Source organism: Cnephaeus nilssonii, assembly GCF_951640355.1.
Source record: "Cnephaeus nilssonii genome assembly, chromosome: 7".
In the NCBI taxonomy this organism is placed as follows: domain Eukaryota; kingdom Metazoa; phylum Chordata; class Mammalia; order Chiroptera; family Vespertilionidae; genus Cnephaeus; species Cnephaeus nilssonii.
In genome coordinates, this window is record NC_137078.1 from 50,509,875 (window position 1) to 50,526,123 (window position 16,249).

The 16,249-nt window shown below is 36.6% G+C and overlaps 1 protein-coding gene across 1 annotated transcript in view; it reads right to left on the reverse strand.

The window, feature by feature from the left end:
* Window positions 1-13,250, reverse strand: part of TNNI3K (TNNI3 interacting kinase) — a gene marked incomplete at its 5' end in the record, with an annotated part of 301,994 nt that extends 288,744 nt beyond the window's left edge. Inside the window, 2 exons of the mRNA XM_079777685.1 lie at window positions 12,513-12,621; window positions 13,211-13,250. Coding sequence (XP_079633811.1) covers window positions 12,513-12,621; window positions 13,211-13,250 — 149 coding nt within the window. The remainder of the gene's footprint in view (window positions 1-12,512; window positions 12,622-13,210) is intronic.
* Window positions 13,251-16,249: the final 2,999 nt, after the last annotated feature.

The window sequence follows — 16,249 nt, forward strand, 5'->3', positions numbered from 1 at the left end:
CCTTGGTTGCGGGCACATCCCCAGTGGGGGGTGTGCAGGGGCCAGCTGATCGATGTTTCTCTCTCATCAATGTTTCTAACTCTCTATCCCTCTCCCTTCCTCTCTGTAAAAAATCAATAAAATATATTTAAAAAAAAAAAGAAAACCTCAAGAATCATTTTGTTCGGTATTTGTGTGCCCTCAATTGCCTACTGTTGCCGATTCTGTGTTGCAAATTTTAGCTTTTATGTATCCCCATAAAAAAGTCTAATGGCATTTTGAATATTTTTTCTAGGTCCCTTATATAAGTAGAATCATAGATTATTTGTCCTTTTGTGACTGTCTTATTTCATCTAGCATACTGTTGTTCTCAAGGTTCATAGGTTCATCCATTTTGTTATGTGTCAGAATTTCCTTCCTTTTTAAGGCTGAAAAATATTTCATTATACATAATATGCAAACATTATGCAAACATATATATATGCAAACATATATATGTATAATGAAATATTTTTCAGCCTTAAAATGGAAGGAAATTCTGACACATAACAAAATGGATGAATATATCACATTTTCTTTATCCATTCATCCATTGATGAACATTTGAGTTGCCTTACCTTTTTGCTATTGTAAATAATGCTGTTATGAACATGTTATATAAAAATCTCATTTATTTATGATTTATCATAAAGTCCTTGTCTGGTTTAGATATTAAGTTATAATAGCCTAATAAAATTAAGTAAGAACTAAAAAAAAAAGTCTAATGGCACTTTAGGTTAAATTTTCTTGCTTCAAAGCTTAGTCTGGCTTCACCAATTATTTCAAATCAGTTAACCTGAAAGGGAGTGAAAATTAAGTGTGTTATCAGCTGTTAAAGTGTGTATACATTTTTGGGGACACTCTATATTTTCAACAATGGAGATATTAAAAGAACAATAAATCCAAATGGGGAAAAAATAGGTTGTACTTAAAATCATTTTATCATTCAACCAATTATCTAACTTTGCCAATGCATTTGGATCAGTCTGGCATAATACCTACTGAATACCAACTGTGTGCCCCACCTTGGTTCTTAATACTCCCTTCAGATTGTTTTCAACAGTCTACTTGATATAAACTACTTATTAATTCCTGGATCTTTTTTAGTGCATCTGTTTTGGGAACATACAAGTTAGAGAGAATCTGTAACTGACCTGAGCATTATTTCTTATCTCTACTGCTCCTATCAGCCTTGCAAAGAAAGTAAACACTAAATAAACTGAAAATATAAGATGCTAAAGTCCACTGCTTTATTAAAAAAAAAAAAAGAATAACAGCAAGTGAATGTCTACTCTTTACATAAATAAAATTGAAAGCAGGAATTATATTTGAGTTTTTATTTAACAATCATTTCTTAGCTCCTTAGCTCACTGAATCTTTTAAAAAAATGATTGATTGGTTTACAGAGAGGGGGGAGGGAGGGAGAGAGATTAGGAAAGGAGAGAAAGAGAGAGAGAGAGAGAGAGAGAGCGAAACATCAATTTGTTGTTTGACTTATTTATGCATTCATTGGTCACTTCTTGTATGTGCCCTGACCAGGGGTCAAAACCGAAATCTTGGTATATTGTGCGTACACACTAACCAACTAAAATACCTTGCCAGAGCAGCTCACTGAATCTTAAACTAGACTTGACCATTCTTAAGTAATTCAGTATAATACAGTTCTAAAGAGCTCCTCGCTCAAAACTGAGCTGTTGCCTGTTGCTTTGTTCTGCTGTTGAATTCTATCCTCCTTGAATTCATGCAACTTCTATTAATTCCAACAAAATAAACCAACAGAGAATAAACTCTCACAATATCTGGCAGTCAAGTGCAATTTTAATAGCACAATTTTTATCTTAACTTTAATAACTGGAACATAATTTTTAAAAAGAGTTACTTTGAAACTATATTTGAATCCTAATTCTCACTTCCCATTAACTTCTAGCTGAATGTTTCTGTTTTGATACATGAAATTAAAATGTTCAAGATTTTAAAGCAATCATTCCTAGGAGAGATATTTAATTTTACTTTATTTTGCCTCTTCTAAAGCAACTGTGTATGTCAACTTCACTGCCAACTGAGCATCACTTATGTATTCTAATACACTACACTCAATTTATTTTTTAATTTCCCCTTACATTTTTCATCACCTACCATGCCATACTGTAACTTAACATATCCTAATGAGTTCACAGTGCTTGCTGGGGCATAAATGAAGTTCCTAATTAAAATGAAGTCACTATTATGAATACATTTCTAAGTCTCTCCTTAATCATTAAAAAATTGTAGTTCTGTACCCAAAGGTTACTTTCTTTCTTGTAGCATAATGAACTCTTTTCTTAGTCTTTAGCTTTTATCCAGGAAAGTAGGCAGTTCTGTGATCCAATTAAACTTCTTCCTCATGACCTCATCTTTTCAACACAATATCTGACATGACCACCAGTGGAAACTTTCAAAAATATAACATTTCAACAGTTGGCCAAAAAATAATACATTACTGTCCAAAATATTCCGATAGGTAGACACATTTTTTTAAATTAACTCATTGTTTGAAATTTAAGGAAAGACCAAGGGAGGTAGAAGTAGGTAAGAATTTGTTATGGATCATCTAGTTCCCAAATTGATAATTTAGGTTTCAAATGGCTGGCTGTAAGTTTCTGTGTAGTTCTCTGTGGATGCTGCTGTTTTCCCCAAAAAACAATAGAAATAGAAAACAATCATCAATAAGATCTTTTCCCAAGATATATCCCAAGGAGTATATCTTGTTTGTCTGATATCTTCCAGATCAAATCTGCAAACTAACGATATGAAGTATATTCATTCATTTATTCATTCATAGATACAATAAACAATTATTGAGATATGGTGGAAGATAAAGAATAGCTAAGGATGATAACATTGGGACAATAATAATTCTTATCTCATAGGATTTTGAGGTTTAAGTGGATATGACCTCATAAGGCTTTTGTAAATATTAGCTGCTATAATAATTATTTTTACTGAAGCTTTCATATTAATTATTTTATCTTTTTTATTGTTTTGCTTTGCATTTGAAAAGGGGAAAGGGAAAGAGAAAGAAAACATGAAGGCAATGTGGCCTAGAAAAGAAAAACAGAGGGAAGATAAAAGAGGGAAAGTTAGCCATAACTGGTTTGGCTCAGTGGACAGAGCGTCAGCCTGCAGACTCAAGGGTCCCAGGTTTTATTCCTGTCAAGAGCATGTACCTTGGTTGCGGGCACATCCCCAGTACGGGGTGTGCAGGAGGCAGCTGATCGATGTTTCTCTCTCATCGATATTTCTAACTCTCTATCCCTCTCCTTTCCTCTCTGTAAAAAAATCAATAAAATATATTTTAAAAAAATAAAAAGAGGGAAAGTTAGAGTGAGGTAGCAAGTTAGAGAGACACACAGAGAGAAAGAGACAGAAATAGAGAGTGAGCGATAGAGAGCAAGAGATTAAGATCAAGCTGCTTCATAAGGTTTTTACACAATATTCCTTTAAATTTTTATTCATAACTAATTTTTAAAATATATATATTTTATTGATATCAGAAAGGAAATGAGAGGGAGAGAGAGATAGAAACATCAGTGATGAGAGAGAATCACTGATTGGCCACCTCCTGCACACCCCCTACTGAGGATCAAGCCTGCAACCCAGGCATGTGCCCTGCCTGGGAATTGAACTGTGACCGCCTGGTTCATAGGTCGATGCTACACCACTGAGAAACACTGCTCAGGACATAACTGATTTTAACTAGGCAAAGAAGAAAATAAGTAGGAAGGTAGGCAGTCTTGGGCAATGTAAATTAACTTTTTTTGGTTTGAAGTCTTTCTGTTGGTGCTGCTGTTTTTTGTTTGTTTGTTTAATTTGGCATATAATCCACTCATCTGCTGATGGGCAAATTACTGTTACTCTAGTTTACCTTTCAAAAGATGACATTCTTCCCTCAATATTCTATCAGCAACTTGATAGAGACTTTCACTCTTCTTAGATAAGCTCCGTCTGCAATGCTTATTCATTTTATAATAGCTAAACTTCATAATTGGCTATAGTTCTGTAAAAGTAGATGTCTTATTTGGAGGATAAGTATCGTGATCTGTAGTTGGGCCCAGAAGAACTTTTCAGGGAGAAAATAAGAAGTAAGGTGCATCTCAGAAAACCTCCTTAATTTTTTTTTCTGTTTTTAAAATTTTCTCTAAATGTTGCAACATTTAGAACAGCATTTTCTGACTATTTTTGTTCATTTATTAAACCTAATCAATTTAAAGTGAGATATTGTCATTATTGGCCAATATATAGCTACTCAATGTCAAGATATATTAAAATGAGAAAAAATAGGGTTCTTTTTCTTTCATTTTTTAAAATTACTTTTGTCTAAAGTTTTACATATGTCACCTTTTTCCTCGACTAACCCCCTCTCCAGCCATTCCCACCCAGGGCAAGTCCCCACTGCCCCACTGTCTGTGTCCATTGGTTATGCTAATATGCATGCATGCAAGTCCTTTGGTTGCTCTCTAAACCGCCATTTGTCTCTGGATCTATTCTTGTTCAGCATCTTATGTTGATCATTATTTACCACATATGAGTGAGATCATGTGATATTTATCTTTCTCCGACTGGCTTACTTTGCTTAGCATAATGATCCAGTTCCATCCATGCTGTTGCAAATGGTAAAAGTTCCTTCTTTTGTATAGCAATGTAGTATTCCATTGTGTAGATGTACCACAGTTTTTTAATCCACACATCTGCTGATGGGCATTTAGGTTGTTTCCAAATCTTAACTATTGTAAATTGTGCTGCTATGAACATAGGGGTGCATATATCCTTTCTGATTGATGTTTCTGGTTTCTTGGGATATAGTCCTAGAAGTGGGATTACTGGGTCAAATGGGAGTTCCATTTTTAACTTTTTGAGGAAACTCCATACTGTCTTCCACAGTGGCTGCACCAGTCTGCATTCCCAAAAGCAGTGCACAAGGGTTCCTTTTTCTCCACATCCTCGCCAGCACTTGTCATTTGTTGATTTGTTGATGATAGCCATTCTGACAGGTGTGAGATGGTATCTCATTGTTGTTTTGATTTGCATCTCTTAGATGATTAGTGACTTAGAGCATGTTTTCATAAATCTCTCCACCTTCTGTATGTCCACTTTTGAAAAGTATCTATTTAGGTCCTTTGCCCATTTTTTTATTGGATCATTTATCTTCCTTTTGTTAAGTTGTATGAGTTCTCTGTAAATTTTGAAGATTAAACCCTTATCTGAAATATCATTGGCAAATATGTTCTCCCATGCAGTGGGCTTTCTTGTTGTTTTGTTGATGGTTTCTTTTGCTGTGAAGAAGTTTTTAATTTTGATGTTATGTAGCAGGATACAAAATTAATATGCAAAAATCTATGGCCTTTTTATACACCAATAATGAACTCACAGAAAGAGAAATGAAAAAAAAAAAAAACAATCCCATTTACCATTGCACCAAAAAAAAAATAAGATACCTAGGAATAAACCTAACTAAGGAGGTAAAAGACATGTACTCGGAAAACTATAGGACATTGAAAAAAGGATAGAAGAAGACATAAACAAATGGAAGAACATACCATATTCATGGATTGGTAGAATCAACATTATTAAAATGTCCATACTACCCAAAGCAATCTACAGATTCAATGCAATCCCCATGAAAATACCAATGGCATATTTCAAAGATCTAGAATAAACTCTCCAAAAATTTATCTGGAATAAAGAAAGACCCCGAATAGCCACAGCAATCCTCAGAAAGAAGAACAAAGTTGGAGGGATCACAATACCAGATATCAAGTTATATTACCAAGCCACGGTTCTCAAAACTGCCTGGTACTGGCACAAAAACAGACATATAGACCAATGGAACAGAACAGAGAACCCAGAAAGCCATTATGCTCAATTAATATTTGACAGTGGAGGCAAGAGCATACAATGGAGTCAAGACAGTCTCTTCAATAAATGGTGCTGGGAAATTTGGTCAGATACATGCAAAAAAATGAAACTAGATCAGCAACTTACACCATACACAAAAATAAACTCAAAGTGGCTAAAGGACTTAAATATAAGACGGGAAACCATAAAAATCCTACAAGACTCCATAGGCAGCAAAATAGCAGACATATGTCGTAGCAATTTCTTTACAGACACAGCTCCTAGGGCAATGGCGACTAAGGAAAAAATAAACAAATAGGGTTCTTTTGATTATGTGGACAAGTCATGGTTTTGTAAAATTATAACTTCTCTGGAGTATGGTGATAATGATCCAAATTTTATAATATAGATTAATCAGACAAAAAGATTTACAGTGAAATTAGCAAAACAGTGTTCTAAAATTGCTAATGACTTAAAATCATATTGAAACAAAATAATTTAATTAGGAACCTTTTAAAAATTGCATGTGGCACTCCACTACATAAGTATTTTTCAAAGATCCTAGAATAGTAAATGTATCATCAGACAGTGGGAGTGGGGGCATAAATATATTCTATGTTCTAGTTCCACACCTAGGAATAATTTTGATACATAGGATATAGCAAAATTGTGGAGTAGCATGGGAAAAATGAAAGTTTTTCAAAGATAATTCTGATCTATACCTCTTTCCCATGCCCAGGTTGAAAACCAAGATAATGAAAATTGTGAATTAAGTAGAGTTGAATGCAATCCCAGCACAACCATACCAGTTGTGCAGCCTATTTAACACCAGCTTTATTTGATTAGACTCATTTCTTTGGGTATAATATGTAAATTGCAATATCTACTTCATAGTGTTGTTAATATAAACAATGATGAATAGTTTTTAACTAACATTTTTTAGTATTTACCATGTGCCAGTCACTGTGCTAAAGCACTTTACATATGCAGGAGTTGGCAAAAGTAGGTTCACAGTTCTGAGTATGCAAAACAGTTTTTTCTTGTATTATAATTTATTTACTAATTACTGTGTTATTTATTATTATTAACCTACTTTTGCCCATCCCTGTATACATTTAGGATTATATGAGCTAATACATATTAAAATACCATGTAGCATGCCTAGCATACAGTCGACACTAAATTTTTAGTTTGTTTTTCTTTCAATTGCTATACAAATAGGTATCAGAAATAAATAAAAAATATAAATGAAGTTAAAAAAGATAAAGAGGCTGTCTTTAGTGAACACATATATTAGTAGTTAGACCTGTAAATGGATAACAACACCATGAATTAAGTGCCATTATATTGATTAATGCAAAGATCAAAGAGAACATAATAGACGAAATAATCAGACAATGGTCCTCCACTGTACACTTCTGTCTTCCTTCTCTGCCTTCTATTTTTCCTCATCTCTTCCCATCACCCAACCACTAGCTCAACAAATGTCAAAAGTTATGAGTGAATGCAACTTTATTGTGGAAGATGAAGGAACATTCCATTTCCATTCCTCTTCTTACTCATATCAAGTTCTCATTCCAAAGGTGCCATAAATTGGCATAAGCAAGATAATGCTTTAGGTCTTTCTGTGTTTTTAAAGTTTAATGCTATATTGTTCTGTACTATATTATGGGTGAAAGCTATACCAAGAGACTATGTATTTGAGCTGACAGGAAGAAGCCTTGGTGCTCTATGGTGAGAAAGGCCTCTTAATGAACAAAATGAAGATCTACCATCAATGCTATAAAGAAACTTGTCAGCAAATGAAAACAAAACAAAACAAAATCCAAAATAAAACCCCAGAAGAACCTGTTTACCTCAGTGATGCTCAACCTGTTACTCTAGTGTTAAAAAAAAAACCATTTTTTTTGTGTGTGTGGGGGGGGTGTATCTTTTACAGTTTTTCTGCTATCTTGTTTTAGAGAAAGCCTGATGTCAGGCAGCATAACACAACTGTTCATCACAGGAATACTCCTCACATTGTGTAAAACATGAATAAAGATGAGAAAGAGAAATATTTTAACACATATTTGACACCTAAAATGTCCTACTCATTTAAATGTGATTTTGTACAATATTATAGTTTATCTTCCCAAATACCCTTAAGATTTTTGTATGTGAGCCAGTGAGTGAGACAATTTCTATTCTCAGTACTCCATTCTTTTCTTTCCTTGTCATCCATCATTTTATTCTAGAGGAAAGAAAATTCTGTGAATTTTGCCCTAGGCACAATTGACTTTCTTTCCTGGATGATGCTCTTGGCCTTGATGGGATCAGACAAAGCAGGGTACTCCTTTTTTCTGTTTGTTTGTTTGCTTGCTCCATTAACTCTCTGGAGATCATACTAGTTGCCAGCTTTCTGTTCTCATGTTCTGCATTCCTTCATTGATATCACCTCAGGCAGAGTTCTCAGTGTAACTCGGATATCTTCCTAGAAGTCTAGTTTTCAAACTTTAGCAGAAGTATCGTTTTTAGCATACAAGTATTACCTGGGGAGCTTGTTAAAAATTCAGGTTTCTGGAACTCATCCCCAGAGGTTCTGATTCATTTGAGATGGGGTGGAACCATGGAATCTAAAATTTTAGCAAGCACTGCCGGCTACTCTACATAGGAGGTGCGTAGCCCTTGGAGAAACATGATCCTGGGCTCTGGTAATCCTCTCCTTGGCTTCATTATTATCACTTCTGGCTAATTGGATGTGTCTGTGGCTTCCTTAATGGCTTTAGCACCAGGCTACCAGTCTTCCTTTCTACAAAATGCCCTACCATTATTCTCAGGGAATTTGACATCCAGTTTGATGAGCCTTTTAATAGAGTGCCTAAAAACTTGTTAAATCTCTTCTGATCACAATTTTTAAAATTTATATTTTGGAATTTTGCATAATCTTGAAGTGCTCTAACATTTTACATTTTTACTTTTGAAAACACCCTCTTCAGATAAAAACATTTTATTCTAACTTTCTCACCTTCTAACTTTCAATAAACTATTTGTTACTCCCATTCGATAATAGTCTTCGGTCTTTCAAACTGCCCTATTTGTCCAATCAATCATTGTAATAAAAACCTTCAATTATTCAATGCCTATTGTGTGTTAGGCCCTGTACTCAGCATTTAATTGACATCATTTTGCAGATAGCCTGTGAGGTTATTAACCTCATTTTAAAATATAAATAAGGCTCAGGAGATTCAGTGAAATATCTAAGGATATAGAGTTTGTAAATAGAAGAAGCTAGATTTAAAACTGTTTGCATGATTGTAAAACCCTTAACCTGACTGACATAGCTTTCTTACTCAACTTACATAAAATGGTCAAGATGTTAGTTTTTCTTGTCTCTTCTTCACTTTCCATGGTTCACATTTATTCTTGCCTATATATCTTTGCTGGAATGCTTTTTATCTGAAATGCTTTTTGAAATCAATGAATCAATTAAGACCCCAAATCTTTATTTTATATTTATTTTTTTTCTACTTGGCCCTTGTCATAGACTGTCTTCTGTGAATTATTTATATACTAGTAGCCCATTTGCAGGAAGAATCCTGCAAGTGGCCGCTGCAGCCGCGTGTGCTGCCGCTGCCGCTGCCACCGCCATTGTGGCCGCCATGCCCGCTCCGCCCAGCCCTGCCCAGCCCCACCCCAGCCCTGCCCACCCCACCCCGCCCCGCCCCACCTGGGCTTTCCCTCTGGCAGCCACCTTGCTTTCTGCTTTTCCTCCCTCTTCCTTCTAAGTTGTCTTCAGTCTTCACTCCTCCCTCCCTCAGCATATGCAAATTAACCGCCATCTTTGTTGGGTAATTTGCATACTCGCCCTGATTGGCTGGTGGGCGTGGCTTTGGCTGGTGGGCGTGGCTTGGGCGTAGCGAAGGTGCGGACAATTTGCATATTACTATTTTATTAGGTAGGACTAGAGGCCCAGTGCACAGATTCATGCACTGGTGGGGTCCCTCAGCCTGGCCTGTGCCCTCTCGCAATCCAAGACTCCTCAGGTGATGTCAGACTGCCAGTTTTGGCCTGATCCAGCCTGCAGGGGATCGGGCCAAAACCGGCAGTCTGAGATCCCCCAAGGGATGTAGAAGTGCCCGAAGCAGCAGGAGGCTGGGGAGGAGCCTGAGCCGGGCACCATGCAGCTCCTGCTCATCCTGGCCCCACTGCACCTGCCGCCGCAGCTGCTCAGTAGTGCTGCCGCAGAGGTGGGAGAGGCTCCTGCCACTGCAGCTGCACTTGCCAGCGGTAAGTCAGGTGTCTGGCGCCCATCGGTCAGCTGAGTGGCACTCCCGCTGTGGGAGCACACTGACCACCAGGGGCCAGCTCCTGCATTGAGCATCTGTCCCCTGGCTGTCAGTGTGTGCCATAGCGACCAGTCAAATGGTTGACTGGTTGAACGGTCAACTGGTTGCTTAGGGTTTTAAGCAACCAGTTGTGTGTGTGTGTGTGTGTGTGTGTGTTTTCTCTCAACCAGATTTTGAAGTCCTATAACAAGAAGCAGGTATTACAGGAAGAAAAGCTTTCTCTAACATTATGCTCAGTGAAATAAGCCAGTCAAAGACAAGTACCATATGATCTCACTCATATGTGGAATTTAATAAACAAACTGAACTACCAAGCAAAATAGAGACAGATGCATAAATAGAGAGCAAACAGATAGTTGTGGGGAGTGGGAGTGGCCATGCTAGGCAGGGTGGAGAGATTGAGCAAAAAATAAAAAAATAAGAGTGGACTAATGGACATGTTGTGATTGGTGGTGGTGGAGGGTGATGAGTGGAGGGCATAGATGGGCTAAAAGGTGATGGAAAAATTAAATTAAATTAAAAATTAAAAAGAAAGTCAATATTAAAAAACACACACACACAAACAAGAAAAGCTCTCTCTATGGAGTCACAACAAACTTGCGACAAATCACAGTGCCAGCACATGATCTGAACAAACACAACCTCTCTGTTCTTTAGTTTATTATCCACCAGAAATATTATCTTCCATGCATGGTCATGGTGAGGATAAATAATGTCTTATATTTGATGTGTCTAGAATAGCACCTTAAATATAGCTGGCACAATACATTTTCTACTATAATCTCCCTGCTGCTGATTCTTGCCTCTCACCTCTAATACTAATCAGCAAAAAGGCGGTCACTTTTATCACATGTAGTGAAAGTGTAGGGAAAGGCAGCTATAGTGGGAGCTGTCGAAATAGCTGCTTGTTGATGTGGTGTGAGAGAAAAATTTACATCTCAAGCCCACTGCTTAATCCTTAAGAGGATATTGTTGTTTTTTTAAATCAGGCTTGATATATTTGTATAATATTTCCTTAATTAAAACATATAAATAAGGTTTTTGACTTTATAAAATTGGGGAAAATCTCTTCAGTTGGATCACATTTCATTATGTATATTTATCTTAGTTAATAAAAGCTAGAGGACTTATGATTAAGTTCTATATTCATATCTCTTTTCCAACAAAATAAATATGTATGTATAAATCTATTATACCAAAGTACCAGTCACATCTTTACAGGAAATTTAAAAGTTTCCCCATATCTGAGCAAGGGATAATACTTGCAAAAGTCAACTCAAACCAGGGTATCTCATCACGTGTGTCAATGCTGAGTTAATCATTTTGTGCCAAATAAATAACAGAAGAATATGCTATTTCCCAAACTATAAACTGAACACTTATGAAGGCCGTATGAACCCCTAACAAATTTCATATATGCTATATTATAACTGGATAATTTTATTTGCCAGTTATGTGAGTTTATTATGTTTACTATATCTGAAATTTAAAAATATAATGTAATTTTGTCATTGCTTTGTAATTGTTCTCCAAGTAACATGGAGTTCTTTGTCATGAGGGCATTATATGACTAACACAGCTGTAAGTGAACATGACTAACTGGCCTGCATGGAACTGTGTCTCAGTCAGGCAGCTAACTTAAACTAATGCCCTCCCCACCCCCAATGCATCAAGTTTCTCAAGGCCAGATTCAATTTCTCCATAAGGATGCTTGTATATACTAGTATAAGGGTCTGACCCCCTTTTCTGAATGTTTTATGTCTTCCAAGGTTGTGGCACTATGCCAGATTATTTTTCTATTATTACCTTAGAATAAAACCCACTGAAAGCCTGAAGCCAATATAACTCATTGTTATATGATTTTTCAGGGGCAGAATAATAGTTCCATTAAGAGACATCCTTTCAATGTCAAGAGACCAGAGGGTTTGTTAAAATTAGACTTAGTCTAGTCGTGCAAAGAAAACAATGTGGCCAATATTCTGCCACCATTGGGAAAAGACGTCTTGTTTGTTGCTGGCATGGCTTACAAGAAAGATCTAATTCCAGAGAAGATTATTTGCATCAGCAACCATATTCAAAGGCTAGCCCTTAGGTTCCTCTCCTTTTAAACTTCAGTAATTGGAGTGTAGAAGCCATATTTTAAGGATATAATCTGTTTATATGGTCAAGAAAGGATAACTTTACATTCTAAGACTGAGAACATGACTGCATAGGGTTTTGTTTTTAAATATATAGAGATATATTTTAAACAAGATAAATAATGAAGTCACTTATACAAAGAAATAATAACTTTACCCAAATATGTGCCTTAATTCTGTAAATTCTTTTTCTTTGATCTGCAGGTCATCTTCTAATCTTTCTATTATAATAACATAAGATTCACTGACCTTTTTTTTCCATTCATCTAGGAAAAAAAAAAAGAAATAAACTCATAATTTAAATTGTCTTGCAAACTGTAAACACAGATCATAATATAGAAGTAATTAAAACTTTTTTATTCTTAATTCTATATACTTAATTTAAATTACTGACTGTGAGCTTAAAATGCAGATGTTTATATTTAAAAGGCAATCATATTGAATTGAAGTGATTAAGAACCCATTTGATATTGGATAATACATTTACATAAAATATATATTTGACTTATTTCATTGGATTTAATCGCTTTTTAATTATAGCAATCTCCAGTTTCTAGAAAAGAGTTTTTTGGTTCTAAATACTAGGTAGTTAAGATATAATTCTAAGATCCCTATATTCAGCAGTATTACAATTTTTTCCTACAATATTATACATAGGAACTAATAATACATTTTTGTAGTAAATTTGTTTTCTCTATTTCAAAAAATTAATTTGAATTCAGATAATATTCATAACACTTTTGTATAATATATCCTTTTATCACCTGTGTAAAAATTAACAAATATTCCAAGGAAATGTTAATTATCTACAACTATTAATGAACCATATTACATTTAAAGATATAAAATATTTACCAGTGCAAGTTTGGGTTGGTCTAGATTTATAATTTCCCATTTGTTAGATGTTTCTTCTTTTCCCCAGTGCAGTTCCTCACATTACAAGATTCCAAGTTCAAGTGCTGTAACAGTCCAGTAGAAGAATACTTTGATAGTCTGGCTAAAAATAAGCAGACTACCAAATGGAATGTCACCCAATAGTGACAAAGAACAAAATAGTGTGTACTTTCAAGGGTAAAATCATAAAGGAAATTAATCAGCCTGTTTAAAAGTGCTATATCAAAAATAAATAGTAAATGTTTTAATAGGATTATTTGCCTCCATCAATTGACTACCTACCCATGTATACTTTTAAAAAATATTTTTAAATCTTTATTGTTGAAAATATTACATATGTCCCCTTTTTTCTTCCATTAACCCCTTATAGCCCGCTCCAGCCCCCAGTTGCAGACCTCCACCACCCTATTGTCTGTGTCCATGGGTTATGCATATATGCATTCAAGTTCTTTGGTTGATCTCTTCCTACCCACCCACCCATCCACCTCCACCTTTCCTCTGAGATATATGCTTTTATGGGGACTCGGTTCTTTAATAGCCATATCTATAAAGTGATTCAGTTATATATGAGGTCCACAAAGAACTATAAAAACTACCTCAGATTTTCTTTCAGAATCATTTTCTCCTGAGCCAAACTTATGGCAGTTGGAGAAGAGTGACTGTAATAGAATTTACCTCTACATATAAATAATGAAAACCCACATCCTATGTCATGTTACTAATAGAAATGATTGCAAGTTTTTCCTATATTAAAGCTACAAAATTATGTTTGTAAGAAGAAATTTTCAACATAAACCATGATTTATTTATACTAATTACTCTTCATGCCGACCTTAAGAATCATAGATAAGAATCTAAGACACTGAGTTTTACAAAAAAAAACATTTCATAAAATAATGACAAGAACAATAAGAGTACAGATTGTAGATGAAAAGGGGCCACATGGTAACCTGACTAATTCAAGGAGGGCCTGCCCTGAGTGGCAACCTTGAAAACTCTAGACACCTAAAGTGCCCACAAGGATGGTCTGAAATTAAAAACCTTTAGTTAAAAGGCAGTTTATGGTGGGTAGTTCAGTCCTAGGCCAGTATCTTCCCTGACAAAGATCAACTTTACTGAGCCTATTGTCTTTTTGCATCTAAGATACATACCTGAGAAATATCAGAGTAATTTGTAACTTCCCTTTTCTTGGACCCCTCAGAGCACAACCAAATGAGCCTGCTGGAGCCAGGACTGAGACCACAAACTCCTTCGTTGTTATTGTTATCATGTTAATTGTTAACTGTTAACTATCCTGGACCCACCTAAGTAAAATAAGTGTCTATCATTTTACTTTTTATCCAATCCCAGAGGTCCCCCCCTCTTTGCTTTCTCCTACATCCCTAATCTATCACGAGTGGATTTTGTGTATCCCTCTTATGTCTACTTGGTTGATTGTAATGTATAAAACAAGGTAAAAAACTGCCATTCTGATAGAGAACCAAGATGGCTGCATAGATACACACCTATACTTGCCTCCTCTCACAACCACATCAAAATTACAACTAAAAGGCAGAACAACTACCACCCAGAACCGCAGGAAAGCTGGCTGAATGGAAGTTCCACAACTAGAGAGGTGAAGAAAGCACATTGAGACTGGTAAGAGGTACAGAGGCACCTGTATGTGCTGCTCTTTTAATCGGGAGGGAGATACAAGCTCCCACTTGCTCTGAACTCCAGTTCCGGGAGAGTCTGGCAGACCCAGGCACACATGGGAGAAACTGGACTGGCATCAGGACAGGAACGCAAGGGCAGCTTTCTCTCAGAGGTGCTTGCAGCAATCATTGTTCCTGCACAGGGGTGCGGGACATGGAGACCCAAGGACCTCTCTGATGCAGGGCTGACTGGCAGCCACTGCTGTTTGCTCTGCCCTGGTGATTCACAAAGACCCCACCCCACCCAATGTACAACCCCATCTAAGCTGTGCACATCAGCTTTTGCATATGAATGGCCTATCCTTTCTCCACCTAAAACTGCAGCTGGGTCAGAGAGCCCCAGAACTTCCAAAAGAAGGCCTAAGGCCTAGCAGCAGCAGCCTGCCTTGCTTCACAGCTGGGCCTCATCTGGGCACTTCCAAACCCCATACAAAGAGGAGGAATCTGCAGATGTCTCTGTAGCTCCTGCTGGGTGGCCCCAGACAGTGGCTGACCTTGCACCTCCTTGGAGATCCAAGAGCCAGTGTACCCAGTGGTCAGAGTGAGACCATAGCTGATTACAACTCTTCACATCCATAAGGGGCAGACTCAGTGAGCACCAAAGCCTCATTGAAGCAAGTCCTGCCCATAAGGGTGTCTCCTGCACAACAGATCTTCCAGTGTATACACAGCTGGTCATCACAGCCATTTGGCCTGGAGGTCAATTCCTCCCAGCAATCAAGGCTTAACTACAATAAGACTGTGCAAACAGCTCACAAAGAGGTGCACCAAGAGCGTCCATCTCAGGTGACTGGGGAGGCTGAGCCACTGGGCCCTATAAGACACCTACAAGACTAGGCCACTCTATCAACTCAAGGGCTTAGCAGCTACCCAGTACACAGAAACAAACAAAGGGAAGCAGCCAAAATGCGGAGACAAAAAAAAAGTCACAAATGAAAGAAATGGATGAAAGCAAAATACTAGATATAGAGTTCAAAACCACAGTTATAAGGCTACTCAAGAATCTTCTAGAAACCTCTAAGAAATGTAGTGAGACCCTCAAGGATATGAAAAAGACCAATCAGAAATTAAGGATACACTGACTGAAATAAAGAATAATATACAGAGATTCAACAACAGACTAGAGTATTCCAAGAATCAAGTCAAAGATTTGAAATACGAAGAAGCAAAAACACCCAATTGGAAAAGCAGAAAAAAAAGAATCCAAAAATATGAAGATAGTGTAAGGAGCCTCTGGGACAACTTCAAGCGTACCAACATCAGAATTATGGGGGTGCCAGAAGAAGAGAGAGAGCAAGATATTGAA